Source organism: Pleurodeles waltl, chromosome 6 (assembly GCF_031143425.1).
Source record: "Pleurodeles waltl isolate 20211129_DDA chromosome 6, aPleWal1.hap1.20221129, whole genome shotgun sequence".
NCBI classification, from domain to species: Eukaryota; Metazoa; Chordata; class Amphibia; order Caudata; family Salamandridae; genus Pleurodeles; species Pleurodeles waltl.
The window spans coordinates 212,031,571-212,049,713 of NC_090445.1; the positions used below are offsets into that span (position 1 = coordinate 212,031,571).

Sequence of the window (18,143 nt, forward strand, 5' to 3'; positions counted from 1 at the left end):
TCAGCACCTTCTTGGTATTCCTCATAGATTGTCAAATGTGCACACTGCCTTTTTATGGGTCTAGGGCCAATAGATATATTCCAGCTGGAACACTCATGTGTACAAGCAATAAAATGCCCAAATGGGGTGACCAGGGGGAGCACTGCTGCTAATGAACAATATTTACATCCCAAGTCAGGCCAGCCTAAAGGTTAGTATTTTGTTACATAGTGGAGCTGAGCTGAGTGCGTGTGACGTGAGGACGCAGGAGGACACAGGAGTGAGAAGCGAGGCGGGGGCGGAGGAAGAGCGGAACATCGCAGCAGCGGCTGTGGGCTGCAGGGGTTCCGGAGTAACCGTGAGCCGCGGAATCGTCGCGGGGGCACTTGTTCCCCCCCTCAGAGTGCTAAGGGGAAAGAGAGAGCAGCAAGTGGCGGCAGAGAGAAGGACGCGCCCGCGGTGGTGCCGCGAGGAAGACGCAAGGAAGACGCCGCAGGGTGCAGCAACGTGAGAAGGTCAGTCGCTCCCTTCTCTTCTCTCATTCTTGGAAAAGACTAGCAGTTGTGGAGAAAAGCCACGAGTCTTTACAGGAAGGACGTTTGCGCCCCCTCGTCCATCTCAACCCTTGGAATAGGGGAAACCGGGGAGTCCTGGGTGTGGAAAAGAAGGAGAGAAATCCAGCCCCATCCCCCCCCTCCTTCATGCACACAAGGGAAGCTACCTGATCAGCACAGGTGGAAGTATTCAGGAACCAGCAGTGCAAAGTATCCAGATTAGCAGGGCATGAGTGCCGGGAGTGTTGGGGCCCAAAGAGAGCTTGTTATTTGACTTTTAGATACTGTTGTTCATTACTGGGCCCATTCTTTTTCTATTCTCTGTATCTTTTTTTTTTTTCTTTTGGGCCCAGCTCTGCCTTCCCTCACTCGGTTCTACCTTGTTTAGCCCTTTGCGTGCTGTGCCACAGCCGGTATGCAGTACTACAGAATGGGTGCCTGAGGTTTGTGGACTGTTTTTGGACTGAGCTGTTTTTCACCCAGAGCGTGTAACAGGAAAAAAACGCACCCAGTACCGCCCTAGATCCTGGTGGATCACTAACTTTTGCAATAGAAAACTGGTCTGCCTGGAGTAAGGTCACAGGAATAAATAGAATAAAGTAGATAAGGGGTAAAAGGATTGGAATTAATTAAAATTCTTCGCATACGTGAACGAGGGAGCTTTGCCCCAGCACGCAAAACCAGCCTAGAGCTGCGGGGCTGGTCTGTCCTTTTCTGTCTGGCTTTCATTCAGAAGACCAACAAGTTGTTTCCGCGCCGCCGGCTGCGAGGATCGCGGGTTCCGAGCAGGGGAGGCGAGACAGTGACGAGGTGTGGAGGCAAAGACGGAGCAGAGACGGAGCAGAGCAAGGGGCACTGTCGGTGTTTGTACACTGCCGAGACCAGGCTCTTTCGGTGTCTGTGCGGCGGGCTCAGTCGGTGTTTGTGTGCCGTCGAGAGCGGGCTCTGTCGGTGTCTGTGTACTGTTGAGACAGCCGCATAGAGTGAGGAAGCAGCTGAGGTGGGCGGCAAAGGACAGAGCGCTTTGGAGGCATCTCGATATCTGTGTCGCCGTAGTCCCTGGAGGGGGTGCGATTGTTGGAGACTGCTGGGAAGGAGCTGGTGAGGCGCTGCACGGGACTACAGCTCCCAGGAGCGCATGGGGAGCGCATGGGGAGTCTCAGCCGTGTACGTCCATCTGCTTATTGCTTATTGGTTGTTGACTCCCTATATTGCAGGTAGCCTACAGCTGCGCCCAGGACGAAGCCCGGATAAAGGGCGGACAGTTTGTGACGAGGTTCTGGTTTATACAGGCTGCTGACCTTTGTGACCTGTATATCTGTACACTGTGAGAGTTCATTAAGTGTTTTTTTTTTTGGGACTGTATGTAGGTTGTGTATATCACATTTTGTTTTCAAGCAGCCCTTATTATCTTATTATTCGTGTGTAATTTGGAAAAGCCTTATTCGATTTTAAAGTGATAATTTGTGACTGTTAAGCATGTCAAAGCAAAAAGTCCCCTCTATACCCCAGACATTGGATACTTATTTAGTGAAGATTGTTAGTAAAATTAACTGCGAGAGGAGACAATCCCTAGGGCTTAGCAGCCCCCCCCCATTATCTAGCGTGCAACTTTCACCTGCTCCATTGGCTCTGGATGACAGTAGTAGTGTCTGCACTAATTCCGGTGTTCCTGATAGGGAAATGATTATGCAGAATACTTCTACCTTAGCCGATCTAGAGGTTTCTACTGATCCCATAGTCCAACATCCACCCACCCCACTACCCAGAGTGGTTAGAGCATGTAGAAAGACCCAGACTAAACGTGGGGGTGCTTGGCCCGCAAAAAAAAGATTAGTTAGCCCCCTCAAGAATCCAGATAAGGATGAGGATAATACGGCAAATATCGACGACGTTAAACTAGATGCAGAAAAAACAAAAAACTTAGTAAGTATTATTGACTTAAAGATTAAGGGTATTGTCAAACCTCTTATGGTAAAAATTGATCAGCTAACCGCGGAAGTCAATAGATTAGGCGATCTCCTCAAAAAAACACTGGTGGAAGCAGATAGTGTGTCAGCCCCAATAACAATAAGCAATCATGATACTCAGGTTGCTCCTCCCGGTGATGTTACAGGTTTAGATATTAGTAGGAGTGTTGTACAGAACTACCCGACAGTACAGTCCTTAGCCTGTAATGATAGCCAGGTTGTTTTAATACCTGATAGAAAAGAGGATTGGACTGAGGTAAGGCGAAGGCGCGCCATTAATCTCCCTCCTGACTGCGCACCATATGTGGTAGTTTTAGTTAATGTTCCCCCTGTTGCAAAGGGGAATCATCAGGAAACCCACGAGTCTTTAAAAAATAAAACCGTTTCCTGGATGCACAGGCATTGTGGATTCCCAACTGAACTCTCAGATCAAGTTCTGACTACCAGAAGGGTAAATTGGATAGGGAGCTCTAAGAAAAGTTTTAGTGGTGACTGTGTCATTATAAACTTTAAACACCCTCAACATGCTGCCACTGTATTATTAAGAGCTGCCTCATTACCAATTACTGATAATAATGTGTGTGCCCGCTCGCTTGCTTTTTTTTACAGCCATCATAATAATGCCCCTTATGGGAGTAGAGGAAGTAGATTATGCCCTGCTACACACAGGCTATACCCTGATATTTCAATGCAAAACCGGTTTCAACCCCTAAGTTCTCTGGATGCAAATGATTGACTTAATGAGGGAGGGCAGCTCTTACCCCAGGTGATTATTATTCCCTGTGTGGATATCGGTATAGATAATACCATGGCCCAAGAGATGCCCAACAACACAGAAATTGAATTGGCGGTGGATATAAGGGCACCGCCCGATTGTGGGGACATAAGCAATTCAAACCAGAATGTGAATTGGGGACGAAACAATGGTATGGTGCCTGATAGTAATTGTGTTAGGGGTAAGGATACTATTACTATTGTTTGTTGGAATGTGGCAGGGCTGAAATCGAAGGAGAGGGATCCGGGATGGTTAACGTTTGTTAATGCCCATGACATTTTATGTCTTCAAGAAACATGGTGTAAAGATGAAGTTAACTATGAGGGATTCGTTTCTTACAATTTACCGGCGTTGGGAGGTGGTATAGGTAGAGCGAAAGGCGGTCTCCTTATACTTGTAACGATCTGTCGTCCTATTGTGGTTAAAAAGTATATACCTGTAGGGGACCTTGTGCAGATCCTCTGGCTTGTGGATGACAAAGACCATAATGTTTTATTGATTAACTATTATAATAACATTTTTGATGTTACCCGGGTCAAAGTAGTAACAGACTTAGCCGGCGCTGTCGAAAATCTATGTCCGGAACAGAATGTTGTATTTGACTTCATTTGGGTAGGGGATTTCAATACTACTTTGTGCGATTTGTCTACACAAAGGGTTTGTGGGGTTACTAACAGTGCCGGCTGGGATGTCCCGCATTTTGGACATAATAGTTATGGGGAAGCACTGCATAAGTTCATGGGCTGCTATGACCTGGAAATAGTGGAGTGCTGTAAAGATGTTAATGGTTTACCCATTCCCACTTTTAAAAATTGGCACACCAGCTCGGTCATTGACCATGTGATCACATCTTCTAATATTAGTTCTTACTGTGATCCACCAAGAATTGAAGTAACTACCTTAAGTGACCACAACCGTATTATTCTGGACACTACCCTTTGGGCCGGTAGTTCGGTGGATGTGGGAATTATTATTTCTAATGTAGAACCACATAGGACTAACGGTGTAAGGCTAAGATGGATTGGTGAAAGAGCCGATGATTTAACTAGCTCCATAATTAATGAGAGCCTGCTGGACATTGCTTCTATTTTAAAAAATAGTTCTGACTCTTAGAGGGTTTTATATTGTTTTAACCAAATTAATAAAGCTATTGATGCCAAGTTTACCAGTCGCAATAGTAGGCAAAGTAGGAACAGACCGAGATGGTTTAATCACCTTTGCACTTCCGCACTAACTGGCCTCAAGCAGGCTTTAGCAGCGAGGCCCAGGGACAATAAACTGGTAAATAAATTAAGAATGGAATATAAATGTGCGCTTAAACAGAGGAAGGGTGAACTGCAGCAACAGGCTTGGGATTCCCTCAACCAAGCTGCTGAATTATCAAATTGTACATTATTTTGGGCCACGGTCAACTCGCCTTTTTTAAGGGATGAAAAAACACCACAGTTGACTTCTAATGTTTCTAGCGAGGGTTGGATTGCACATTTCTCCAGCATTTTTGACTCTGATAAAGACAATGATCCTAGTCCCAATAAGTGGCCTACTCTGCCTTTGGATATATCCGTTAGTGAGGTCAAATATGGTATACGGGCTAGCAAAGGAGGGAAAGCTCAGGGCCCGGACGGGGTACCTATAGACGTTTATAAAGCTGCGCCAGATGTCTGGGGCCCCCTTTTAACCATTGTTTTTAATGTTGCCGTGTGTGCCGAGGCCCCTGTAACTTGGGGTGAATCAATCATTGTGCCAATTCATAAAAAGGGAAGTAGATCTGATGCTAAGAATTACCGCCCGATCTCTCTCCTTGACTCTTCAGTCAAGGTTATGAGTAGAGTGATGTTAGTAAGATTAGAGGAATGGGCTGAGCAGGATAGCATACTGGCTGACAGCCAGTATGGTTTCAGGAAGGGACGAGGTACGCTCGACCAGTGTATCAATCTTGATCTACTGATCGGGAAGTATACTGAAGCGAAACCCGGTTCCCTGTATCTTTGTTTTGCTGATCTGAGCAGCGCATTCGATATGGTAGATCATTCCATTTTATGGCCAACTCTGTTAAATTTAGGAGCCCCAGAAGGCATAATCTTTTTCCTCGCTAAGTTATACGAGAAATTGAAAACCAACGTACGTTTTGGAACCAGAGGAGAATGTACTCCAAAAATCTGTGTTACACGAGGAATTAGACAGGGTTGTGTTTTGGCACCTCTCTTATTTATTTTATTTATTAATGGAATTGATGATATATTAAAAAAGGTTAATGCTGATGCTCCTCAGATCAACGGTGTTCCGGTGCCGGTGTTACTATATGCCGACGACGCTGTTTTACTCTCTCGAACACCTGTCGGATTACAACGACTAATGGATAGTTTTTCCTCCTTTATTAAAGATAGAAAACTAGTAATTAATAAGGGAAAAACGCATACCATGACCTGCGGAGCTAAAGCCAAAACGTTAAATGCCTTCTTTATAGACGGCGAAAAGGTGCAACAGGTGGATAAATTTTGTTATCTAGGTATTACCTTCTCTAACGACAGGAAATGAAACAATGAATTTAATAACATCCGGAATAAAATGGCAAAAAATGCTTATGGTATTTATAGATTTGCTGCAAAAGTTGGGGATCGTCGAACCAGGGATATGCTCAAGATTTACCAAGCTAGATGTGTGACTATTGCTCTGTATGGGGCAGGAGTATGGGGTTATAGCTGTACCTACAACTTACAGTTGGAGGAAAATATGTTTTTAAAAAAGCTCCTGTTTTTGCCCATCTCTGCCTCAACTGAATTAAGCCATCGCGAATTAGCCATTAATTATTTAACTGATCTGATATCACTTAAACCATTGATGATCTGGCGGTCTTTTTGGCTTGCCGATGAGAAGCTACTTAACAGAACTATTGTTGAGGATTGCCTACGTTTGGATAAATATCGAGATATTCCCTGGGTTAAATATGTTGTTGTCTGTTTTTCAGACATTTTTAATCTGAATATTTTAAATAATCCTAGTGCAGCAACCACGATCTCCAAATCAGAAATGAAAAGTATATTTCTAACTTATGCAGAAAGGAAACGAGCAACTATAGCCGGATCATTGTCCTCCGTCATTTTTTATAATAGATACAATCTAATGGAGGGTTTTCCATCCTACCTAAGGACTAGGAATTCACATAAATTTGTGCTAACCAGACTAAGATTTGGGATGGCACATTGTTTAGTAGCCCATCCAAACATTAAGAAACACCCGATTGGGCCATGTAGGTGCGATAATGTATCTACACAGAGCACTGTGCACCTTCTGCTGTTCTGTAAACTGTATACATGTTTTCGTATAGTATTTTTGAAACCTCTGTTTGTTAAATACGGAACACGTACAGTTAAACATGCCATGGCTTTAATTTTTAATCTGCAATCGGCAGATATTTGTTTTTATACTGCCACCTTTTTAAATCAGTGCATCAATTCCAGGAAAAGTATGAGTTTTTAATGTATTTTATTATTCATTTTATATATCTATGAATGACCATATGTATTACTCAATGAGCCATTAACTATAATTAATAACTGTAAGTTTTAATTGCAATGTCTTTGTAAATATGTACTGTTGTCTTTTTTTTCTCTTCTTTGTTCATGCTTTTATGGTCATTTATATGTGCCGAATAAAGCTTTATGAATTGAGTTACATAGTGGAGGAAGGGCCTGGGCAAAACACTCTAAGCAGAGCTTCTGCAGAGTTTACAACCCTGTGTAACTCAGTCTCGACAAGGCGTGGCTGGGAGCTCGGTTCTGCAGGAATTGATGCCTAAAAAGGAACGTGTCTAGCCTCACGTGCAAAAAGACCCTCTATGGCTGAAAGCTGCTTCACGCGTGCACACTGTATTCCTGCAGGTGGTAATAGAAAAGGGACTGTACGGCTGAGGGCCCCGTCGTACTGGCTCCCTGAAACCCACTTAATCATCAGAGATGATTGCACCGTGCCGCCCCGCTCGGAGGGAAAAACTGCTCCTGACGGGAAATGCTAATACAGGGAAAAACGGTCCTGAAGGGTTATGCTAACACAGGATAGTAACTCTACAATAATCCACGCATCAATCCAGACAGGTGCTGGTGCGCGCAGTCTACACATACGCAATGCAATTAAAATATTTCAGATCAGAAAGATTACGTGTACAATAAAACATGACACATCAACAAGCCACATCAATATAAACATTGAGGGCAAATCAAGAACATCCATTATCTATTAGTACAGGAGATGTACTTAACTGGTTGTGGAGCAGAAAAGAAATAAGAAGCGTTCTACAGTCAGTGTGGTTGGTCGTGTGACTGATAGGGTTTCTTGGGAAGTGTACTGTTTAATAAACTTTTCCTTTTATTGGCTGCTGAGAAAAATAAAGCATGGAAAGAGAAACGTATTAGAAGCCTCCAGTCCTGACATAGAATACCATACCACAGTATACAACAGGCCATACCATACCGTACCATACCAACCGACCTCGGAAAGGCAAATAAAAAGAAAAAAAGCAGCCGCCTCATTTTGTAAATATGTGCATAAAAGATGCTGTTACAGTATGGCTAAAGGCCATTGACAAAGCCAACAGGTTTGAAAGGCAAGACTTATTGGTTTTGCCTATACTTGTTTGTGAAGCTTTCGCATGTCTGCATTCCAGTATCAAACACATTGCTAAGAAGGTTACCTGGAAATATTTCAATAATTTTTTAGAAATGAAGGATAGGCCGTGCTGGTGGTTTTCTGATGGCTTCCAAAAGTAACAATTTATGTTAAAATTGTTTTTCGAAAAAACTTCTGCGTGAAAGGGTTCATTTTTTTACAAACGTTTGCAGAGTGTCACAGCGGGTCATCACGATCGAGACTTTGAGCGCAAACTCCCGTGTGAACCCAAAATGGTATTATGCCAGTTGCGTGCATTGTGGTTTATTGCCGACATCATTTGCAGTTGGTGAAATCTTGCGCAAATATTGCACACCTGCTGTTCTGGGCACATACGAAAGGGGTAATAACAAGAGTTGTTCACAAGGTACTCTCCATTCTAAGGTCCTCTAGATACAAAGAGTACAAATTGTGCACATGCTAATTTGTGGACCCCACACAATTACAACTTTGTACGATTTTAATGAGGTCACCTGTGATCGGGCCCCTATTCATTACTTGCGCTCTGTGACGGCAACAGAAAAAAATGTGACAGGCTTACTCATCCCCCACTATTACATATATCCAGAGAGGAGTTATTTATCTGGTTGTCAGTTTAAAAAAATCTAAATAACAAAACAGTATTTTTGACTGTTCTAAACATGAATGACTGGATTTTTTTATTAAACAATTGGTCGATTAGTGTTACCTAAGTCACTCCTTACTCTTTTTGCAGACCTTCAGAGGATGAAGAGGTAAGCGAGTAAGCAAACTCTTTTAGAATTGAACATTTAGGGGCAGATTTACGAAACTCTTGCATTGCCAGTACGTTAGACAAGTCGGCGCAAGCCAGCACAAGGGCTTCATTGAGATTTGCTAAACCACCTTGCATGGCCCTACTCTCCAGATTAAACCTAGAGTAACATAAAGCATTGCAAGTTGCTGCCTTGTATTACTCTGCACCGGGAAGGCTGTGCACAGGTGGAGGGTGGTTGTTCTACGCATCCACCCATGTATGATGAGGCATCCCCAGATATCTTTATTTCTCCTTCTTTTTTTCTCTTTCTAAGTGTGCTGCATTCTGCAGTGCACTTAGAAACAGGAAAAAGCTTCTAATTATTGTTTTTGTGTAGTAAGGTATTCATTCTTTCTCCATTGTTTTGTATCTAATGTTATGCCTTCACTTACTTGCTTAAAAGGATATAAATATGCGAGAACCTGGATCGCTCTACCTAGCTACAAAAAAAGAAAAAAATATATATGTTTAATCAGAAACAGGTCACATCTCCATTTCCCTCACACTCCATTAACTATACTAATAACAATTGCATTTTTTGTAAAAATAATAGTTTGATTTATTTAACTGGTAACTGTATAGAGTAATGCTTAACTGACCTGGTAATATATCTTTACAGTCTACAACCCCTAAAGGGAGGCTCAGTTTTTTATTAATATAACACGTATGAGCTTTCCAGAACCTTCAGCTGAGCTGCAAAGCTAACTCTCATTGAATAGGACCTACAACAGACCTAGATCGCACTAGTCAGAACCTACTTCAGAGCTTGAGTTGACTAGCCACAGCTCTCCAGCCAAGCCTACAGTAAATCAAGATTTCACTAGCAGGATCTCAGTAATGCAGAATGCTATCATCGCTAGATGTCACAGCCCAGAACATACATACAACAGATCTACAGTTCACACTCTTTTTAAAACTAACTTGAATACTGACGACCACAACACAATTCTGAAAAATACACATGTGCAAAGTTTTTTTCATGGAGTTACACAACTGTACGCATGTTTTGGGAAACAAAATATTGTGCTGAAAACCTGCAGTAACCAAGTAGATACAAGTAATATTCTACTTTCCCACATTTGACTCTTTCAAACATGTGGTGGCTCACATGGCTCGCAGGAGTTCTGAAAAAAAATAACTTTATGGAAAAAGTTACACCATCCTGGAATCATCCTGAATGTTGGGATATGTGCACATGTGCACCCATGCTACCATAGAGCCCCTGCACTGTGCCAGAGACAGTGTTTTTTGGAAGGTGCCAGATTGCCTCTTCAGTAAAAGTATCTATTGATCCTTCAACACAGCTCACATTTGGCTTGTTTGTAGGTTGTCCAGTATTGGTTTGTGTCTGGCTGTTCCAATCAGATTCAGTGTATGTAAAGTGACCACATGTCTATTGTGAAAATTTGCCATGCTTTGTACCCTACTCCCCATGAACCAACCTTAGATGCATTACCATATATGTTAGGCACATTGTTCCTAATAGGATACCATGTTTATATTCATGAACTATCATTTAAAGAAATATTGCATTCTGGGAGTTGTAATCTCCCTTTACTTCAACTGAACACATTGGACTAATACGCCTGAAGTTATTAGTTTGTCAACTTGAAATCTAGGATGGGAAATATAGGGCCTGATTTACAAATAAAAGTGTGAAAATATGAAATACTACTCCATTAAAACATACTCTAGCGCTTCCTTCCAATGAACAAAACTTTCCAGGCATATGCTTTTAATATTGTGCCAGTTTCAGGTTTCCAGGTGTACTCCTGGAAAAAGGTGGTGTGATTTCTTCAGGCATGAACATTTTAACAGTACAGAATTGTATGCCCAGTACAATTCCACAGCGGGCAATGCCTTGATTCCCCATACTGAATAGCATCATCAAAAAGTCATGGACAAAGCCAGTAGGTCCCAAAGGTGAGACCTTTTGACTTTACCAATACTTGTAAAAGTACTCCTGTTTATATTCGTAGAACTATTCTCTTGCAGGATGTTTGTAGCGCCTACTACCCAATGATCCAGTATCAGGTGTTCACTGCAGCTGACGTGCCTGCCAGCGTGTGTTGCTGGGAGTCTGAGAACGCACTCTAGCGCTCCTCGGCCTCGCACGTTGGCCCCACCTTCTTGAATGTTTCGGTTGGTGCATTATGGGCTCCTCAGGTACAGGATAAAGAGCACGCTCAGAAGTCTGCATCTATCACCTGCAATAAGAAATCAGCAGGGTGTTCCACCGTTCATGGGAAGCTTGTTTATTTTTTCCTGATTCCTCGTTTAGTCCTGGGCGTCCATTTTGTGTCTTTAAAATTATCTCAATTTTGAAGGTGGCTAGAAGCAGCTAATTTCTCCTGGTTCATCTGATTTTGCGCAGCTTGTTCTGCAAAGACAAAAGTATGAAAATAATCACCAGCAGCAAACTTTCACCAATCCTGGTAAGACGTAAGTTACTTATTATTATCATAAGGTACTTTTGGGAGCTATATCATGTGTATTTTTAATACTATTCTTGTCCAAGCAACATGGAGTCCCAAAACCCATCATTGTCTGAAGTCATTGCAGTACTTGTAGCATTACAAAGTGAGACTAGGGTCCTGAGACAGGCAGTTCAGCAATCTCAAAGTGAAACTCAGACATGAACATGGCGATTAGACAAATTACAGAGGGGCACTGTTGATTCAAGTGCACAACCTTAAAAATTGTCTGCTGAGAAGGGAACTAAAAACAGTTGTTAAAGCCTCCCTCTTTTGTTACACTGAGTCGCAAGGGTTAGAACTAGAAAAGGGAGTCTCTGGTAGGGATGTATCAGTGAGTCAGTAGTGCTAGAAGTCATTTCCCAAAATGTTCGGTTGGCTCCACCTAAGCGTTTATTTGGGGAGTCATCTAAATTTGGTAAATTTCTTAACCAGTGCCGGTTACACTTTATGTGCAAACCTAATTGTTTCCCAGATTATCAATCAAAGGTGGAGTTTGTGTTTTCATATTTGGGGGAACCTCAACCACATGGTCTATACCTTTTGTGGAGAGAAATGATCCTATGTTTTGTGATGATAACAAATTCAAATTAGAAATGTGAAAGTTATTTGAAAGACATACTTTTATGCACAAAGTTGTTAAATCAAAAGCAAGGCAGTAAAGATCTAATCACTTACTTGACCACCTGTTATTGACTGGTAGCAGAGTTTGGTTGACCTAAGGTAAAAAGAGCACCTCGGTTTTACAGAGGCTTGAAAGCTAAATGAAAGAAATTCTATGTCAGGACCGGAGGCGAGGATTATGCCTTGCTTTCTTCACTTTAATAAATGAGCAGCCAAGTAATTAATACAAACTACAAATCCCATGAACCGTTGGGAAAATGAGTACAGTAATAACCAATATACAGTAAGAATTTTGTCCAATCAACAGAAGGTAGTCCATAACATAGTCCCTTGTTTGTGTTCAGTCTTCCTCTTTCTTCGCTGCTCGCAGCCGAGATAAGTCATTTTTTTCCTGCTCTCTGTACTTTTTACATTTATTTGTATGCTTATGCTCATTTTCGTTGTATTTTGTATGTATGCTATTTATTTAATATTCACTGCCTCGCGGGAGCGTTTTTCGCCCCTTCGCGAGCGTCTTTTTGTTGTGGTGCACATACCTTCCCAGCAACCGTCAGAGGGCGCTTGTCGGGAAGGTAACCGTGGCAACGAACAGAGAGACGCGCTGAACTAGACACACGTATTTCTCTTCTCAGAGCGCAGCGAGGTGTTTTTCCTCGACGCGCTCGTTCGTTTTTTCAGCCAAATTAAACACATTTCTTCTGCCTGGAGAGCGACGCCCTGCTGGGTCAGTAATTACTAAAAAAGGGAACAGAAAAAGAAAGGCTTTGACGCTCCTTTTACAGGGGTCAGTATTCCATTATATATATTTTTTCTTCATACTTAACCCTTTGGGTTATTATTAAACAGCCTTTTTTTGGGACATTCTCCCAGGCAAGCAACGAAGGTTGCTATTAACCCCTTTTATTCATTTTTGGTGCACTGGGGTGTAGTTGTCCCTGGCTTTAGCCTCTTGAACTTGAGTGCTCAGACACTCTTTCTTTATCAACTGACGCCCAGTTGTATACAGATATAGGTATATATATAAATATATACTAATTAAAAAAAAAAAAAGAAAAAAAGAAGAAAGAAGGAACTTCTGAAACTATTTTATTGTTTAATATTATTGTTCTTTATTGTTCCTATATATTTTTCTAAAATGGATATGGATCCTAACGAGGAGGAGGAATTCTTTGATGCTGTGGACGCATCCATTTATAGGGCCGTCTCGGAAGCAATTGGTCCCCTTGAGGACAGACTATCGCAACAGATAGCGCGCGAATGCGCAAAATTCTCATCCCCTCCTGTTATTCCTTCCGCCCCCCCTGCATCTAATGATACCTTTGCAGACGTGCCTCCAGCTAAGCGTCCTCGTGACTCAGGGTTTGATGTGGACCTCTTCGATAGAGTTAGAAATTCTCTGAGTACTCTCTCAGATTCTTCTTTTCCTCTAGTCTCCTCAAGACCTCAGTCACCAACTCTCCCTCACAGTGATTCGTCGGGGGATCAGGAAGCGGACGCCAGTCCATCCAGATCTTGGCTTCCTTCTGGATCGCAATCTGCTCCTCAAATCTCAGACATGTTGGATCCCGATGATATTATCCATCCTAGATCGTCTGAATGGGCGCCATCTGACAAGGTGGCAGCTTATGTTGCGTTACGTATAAGAAAGCCGTTGGAGAAGGATTCTCGTAATTGCCTTCGAGCAGAGTGTCCACGACCATCTTTGGCGGACAAGGTAGCCATCACTCCAGATTTAGACCCCAAGATGTCTACCTTTCTGCAGAAATTTATAAAAGACCCTAAGAAAGGAATTGATAGGTCCTGGAGAGCATGTCAAGACAAACTTCTGGATGTCTTAGGACCCTTGACAAAGATTTTAGACATGGCAGAAAATGCTAAATCCTCTGATGCTATAATTTCTCCTGAGATTCTCTCAGGTTGGGCACAACGCGCTATTATTTTTTTGGGAAATGCTAACTGCGCTCTTTCCACCGAACGCAGACGTTCTTTATTAATTAAAGTGGATCCCAAACTAGGGGATCTGGCTGATTCTGAAGCAGGTCCGATAGCGCAAGGAGGTTTGTTTGGTGAACCTTTCATAAAGGAGTTAGGGAAGTTTGTTAATACTTTCACGTCCCTGGACAAGGCACACTCTTCAATGAAAAAGGTTTTTCCCACCCGGATTTTCCATGGGGCCGGTCGAGGAAGGGGCCACTCGTCCGGCCGCCCACAATCAACCAACTCCTTCAGGGGGCAAGGCTCCAGGCAGAATCAGTTCCAAGATCACAATCGATTTGCCAACTTCTACCCGACAAGAGCCAGACGTTTCAGGCATCGTGGTGGCAGAGGATCTTCAGCAACGACCTCTTACGGTAAGTGTTCTCCCTTCTTCCCTTCTAAAAGTAGGGGGTCGTTTGGCGAATTTTATCCACGAATGGAATCAAATTACACAAGATGCATGGGTCCTACAAACTATTCAAGGTTTCCATATAGAATTTGTAGGAACTCCCACACAGGTTTCACTCCCAAAACCCCTGGTGTTCTCTTCGCAGGACTCCCTTTTAGTAGACACCGAAATTTCGGATTTACTACGCAAACAAGCCATTTGCCCAACAACCCTACATCCGAGGGGTTTCATAAGCAACATCTTTTTAGTGGACAAGACGGATGGCGGTCGCCGACCAGTCATCAATCTAAAAGAGTTCAACGAGTGGCTGGTATATCGCCACTTCAAAATGGAAGGAATCCACCTTCTTCGAGACGTTTTACGCCCCCTAGATTGGATGGCTCGTCTCGATTTAAAAGACGCCTACCTTACTATTCCGGTCTATCCACCCCACAGACGTTTTCTTCAGTTTTTCTGGGGAGATCAAACCTTCGAATTCACTACCCTTCCATTCGGTCTTTCCTCAGCCCCGTGGTGTTTCACCAAGGTCCTCAAACCGGTGGTGGAACACCTCAGGGCTCAGGGAATTCGGTTAATTGTTTACCTCAACGATATTTTACTTCTCGCCCAGTGCCCCAAACAACTTTCAACGCATCTACAGACAACCGTCAACTTGCTGCAAAACCTAGGGTTCATCATAAACGAGACCAAGTCTCTTTTAATCCCTTCTCAGAAACTGGTTTTTCTAGGTTTCACTATCGATTCGGTATCCGCGACTTTAAGTCTTCCCTCACGCAAGATGACAAAAATACGTCACGAACTTCGCCGTACCTTGGTCAAACACAAAGTCTCTCTACGCCAGATTGCCCGCCTCATAGGACTTCTCTCCTCTTCTATTCAGGCAATTTTCCCGGGTCCACTGCATTACCGCGCTCTTCAACGACTCAAGGCAGCTCACCTGCGCAAATGCCTTTCGTATTCCCAAAAAGTGATTCTTTCACAAGAAGCGGTAGAAGAAATTCGCTGGTGGCTTTCACATATGGAAGCCTGGAACGGCAGAGCTATTTTCGGCTCGGCTTCAGATTTGGTTATAGAGTCGGACGCCAGCAGAGTAGGCTGGGGTGCTCGATGTGGCAATTTTTCTACCGGAGGGACGTGGTCACTACAGGAACAGAACTTACATATAAATTGTCTCGAATTGCTAGCCGGCTCATTTGCAGTAAAATGCTGGACCAAGGATTCTATCAAGTCGAACGTCCTCTTGAAGATGGACAATATTTCGGCGGTCCGGTATATCAATCATCTAGGTGGCTCTCGTTCCGAAACGCTTTCCAATCTGGCGTCCAGTTTTTGGCAGTATTGCCTGGACCATCAGGTTTCTGTGACAGCACAGTATCTTCCGGGAAGCCAGAATCAGATTGCGGACTTTCATTCTCGACATCTCAAGGATTCCAGTCTATGGAAGCTCCATCCGGAAGTTTTTTCCTCTCTGTCCCATCCTTGGGGACCGTTCTCGATCGACCTCTTTGCTTCGAGGTTGGATCACCAGATTCCCAGATTCTTCAGCTGGAGGCCAGACCCTTTGGCGACAGCTACGGATGCATTTCTACAAGATTGGAGTCAGGAGAAAGCTTATGCTTTCCCTCCCTTTGCGATGATTACTCGAACATCCGCACAGGTACGTCGTCAATCGGCATCCATTGCGATCATAACTCCAATCTGGAGGTCTCAAGTGTGGTTTCCGGTTCTGGAACTTTCCTGGGATTTTCCAATCCGACTCCCCCTGTTTCCCTCGCTTCTTCTCAGTCCGAATGGTGCCCCTCATCAGATGGTCCTCGAAGGTTCTCTAACCTTGATGGCGTGGCGGATTTCCGGGGTCGCTGGTCGGTGTCAGGACTTTCGCAACAGGCTGAGGAATTATTATCCAAGGCATGGGCTCCCAGCACTTGTAAACGCTACAGATCTGCGTGGGGAAGATGGTCCCGTTGGTGTTTGCGAAGGGGTTTTAATCCCGTGGAGACAAATATAGTTCATATCCTGAACTTCCTTGCTGACCTTGCTTCCAAAGGTCTAGCTTATCGTTCTATTAATACTTATCGATCCGCGATTTCAGCTGGACACGTAGGAGTTGATGGTCTCCCTGTCGGCGAACATAAACTGGTGTGTCGTCTTCTTCGGGGTATAAGACTTTCTTTACCTCCGGAACCCCGTTATTCTTTCCTCTGGGACGTTAATCAAGTTCTGAATCTCTTCCTATCTTGCCAACATAATCACTATCTTTCCAGAAAGGAGCTGTCGGCTAAACTAGCCATGTTACTTTGTCTCGTTTCTTGCAGAAGGGTCTCTGATGTTCGTGCTCTCGACGTTTCCCATAGATCCTTTTCTCCTTCAGGGGTTTCGTTTACAGTAGGAAGACGCACAAAAACTAATACCAGAGTTATATCCTATCCGGCTTTTCCTGACGCTCCAAAATTATGTGTGGTTCAATGCCTTAAAGCATACGAGGACATGTCCTCCGAACTCCGTCCTCCTGGTGAAGATCAACTCCTTATCTCATTACGTAAAACTCATAGAACTGTTTCTTCTCCTACTATTGTTCGCTGGGTTCGTTGGGTCATGCATGAAGCGGGCATTGATCTTTCCCTCTTTGGTGCACATTCTGCTCGTGGGGCTATGGCCTCCAAAGCATTCCATTTAGGTGCTCGTCTGGAAGACATCATTAATGCAGCTGACTGGTCGTCAGATTCTACCTTCAAAAGGTTTTACTTCAAACCCGTTCTGAACATAGCACAGCTGGTTGTCGATGAGCTTTAAACTAGCATAATCCTCGCCTCCGGTCCTGACATAGAATGAAAAATTTCCTAGCTATCGTAACGGAAAGTTTCAATTCTATTAAGGACTCGGAGGCGAGGATTATCCCACCCTGATCACCTTTATAATACTACAAAGTTTAGGTGGACCCACCCCGTATTTAGTAAGTAAACTCTCTCTTATATTTCATGTTTCTCATACTTACAATGCATTTTAAAAAAAAAAACTGTATTAATTTAATAAAATTAAATAGTTTTCAGAATGAACGTTTTTTCCTTAATCTATTTTATTGTTCATAGGATCTGATACGACAAAACAAGAGGCTTCATGATCGTCCTTGACTGGCTCGCGCTTCGAAAGAGGAAGACTGAACACAAACAAGGGACTATGTTATGGACTACCTTCTGTTGATTGGACAAAATTCTTACTGTTTATTGGTTATTACTGTACTCATTTTCCCAACTGTTCATGGGATTTGTAGTTTGTATTAATTACTTGGCTGCTCATTTATTAAAGTGAAGAAAGCAAGGCATAATCCTCGCCTCCGAGTCCTTAATAGAATTGAAACTTTCCGTTACGATAGCTAGGAAATTTTTCATTATTAGCCCAAGTAGTGGAGCCACTCGAGGATTGTGATTAATTACTTGATTTGGGGGTGCCATTAGGCAATAGATCAGATGAAAGAAAGTCAGATAAATAAAGAAGTGAATCAAGATTATTAGTCCCCAGAGAAAAATGGGCAAAAAATAAATTAGTGGCTGAGTTTGAACCAATGCAAATAGAAGGTCTTCATGGCCCCCTATCCTCCAAAGAATGGCAACGACAAAGAGACAAGGGATTATGTATATATTGTGGAAAAGCAGGTCACTTTGTAAAAGATTGTCGCAATATACCTAAAGATGGAGTTATAGCACCACTCTCTTCTCCCAAGTCATCAGGAAACACATAAACCTGAAAACTGAGGAGACCAAATTGCCGGTTTCTGTTTGCATGAAAGTCTTTGATTTAGGTAACACCAATGGATAATATCCAATTAAGCATTTTCACATTCCAGTGAGTTTAGAATGGGAACCCAATTCCAAGGTAACAATCAACATTTTGATAGACTCTGGGGCTACAGGCAACTCTAGAGATGTTGAATTTCCTCGCAG

At 43.1% G+C, this 18,143-nt stretch overlaps 1 protein-coding gene across 1 annotated transcript in view; it reads left to right on the forward strand.

Moving 5' to 3' along the window:
- ASB16 (ankyrin repeat and SOCS box containing 16) overlaps positions 1 to 17,507 on the forward strand; it is a 116,350-nt gene extending 98,843 nt beyond the window's left edge. The window contains exon 5 of the mRNA XM_069237864.1: positions 17,292 to 17,507. Within this exon, the coding sequence (XP_069093965.1) occupies positions 17,292 to 17,333 (42 nt within the window). The 3' untranslated portion in view covers positions 17,334 to 17,507. The remainder of the gene's footprint in view (positions 1 to 17,291) is intronic.
- The last annotated feature ends 636 nt before the right edge of the window (positions 17,508 to 18,143 follow it).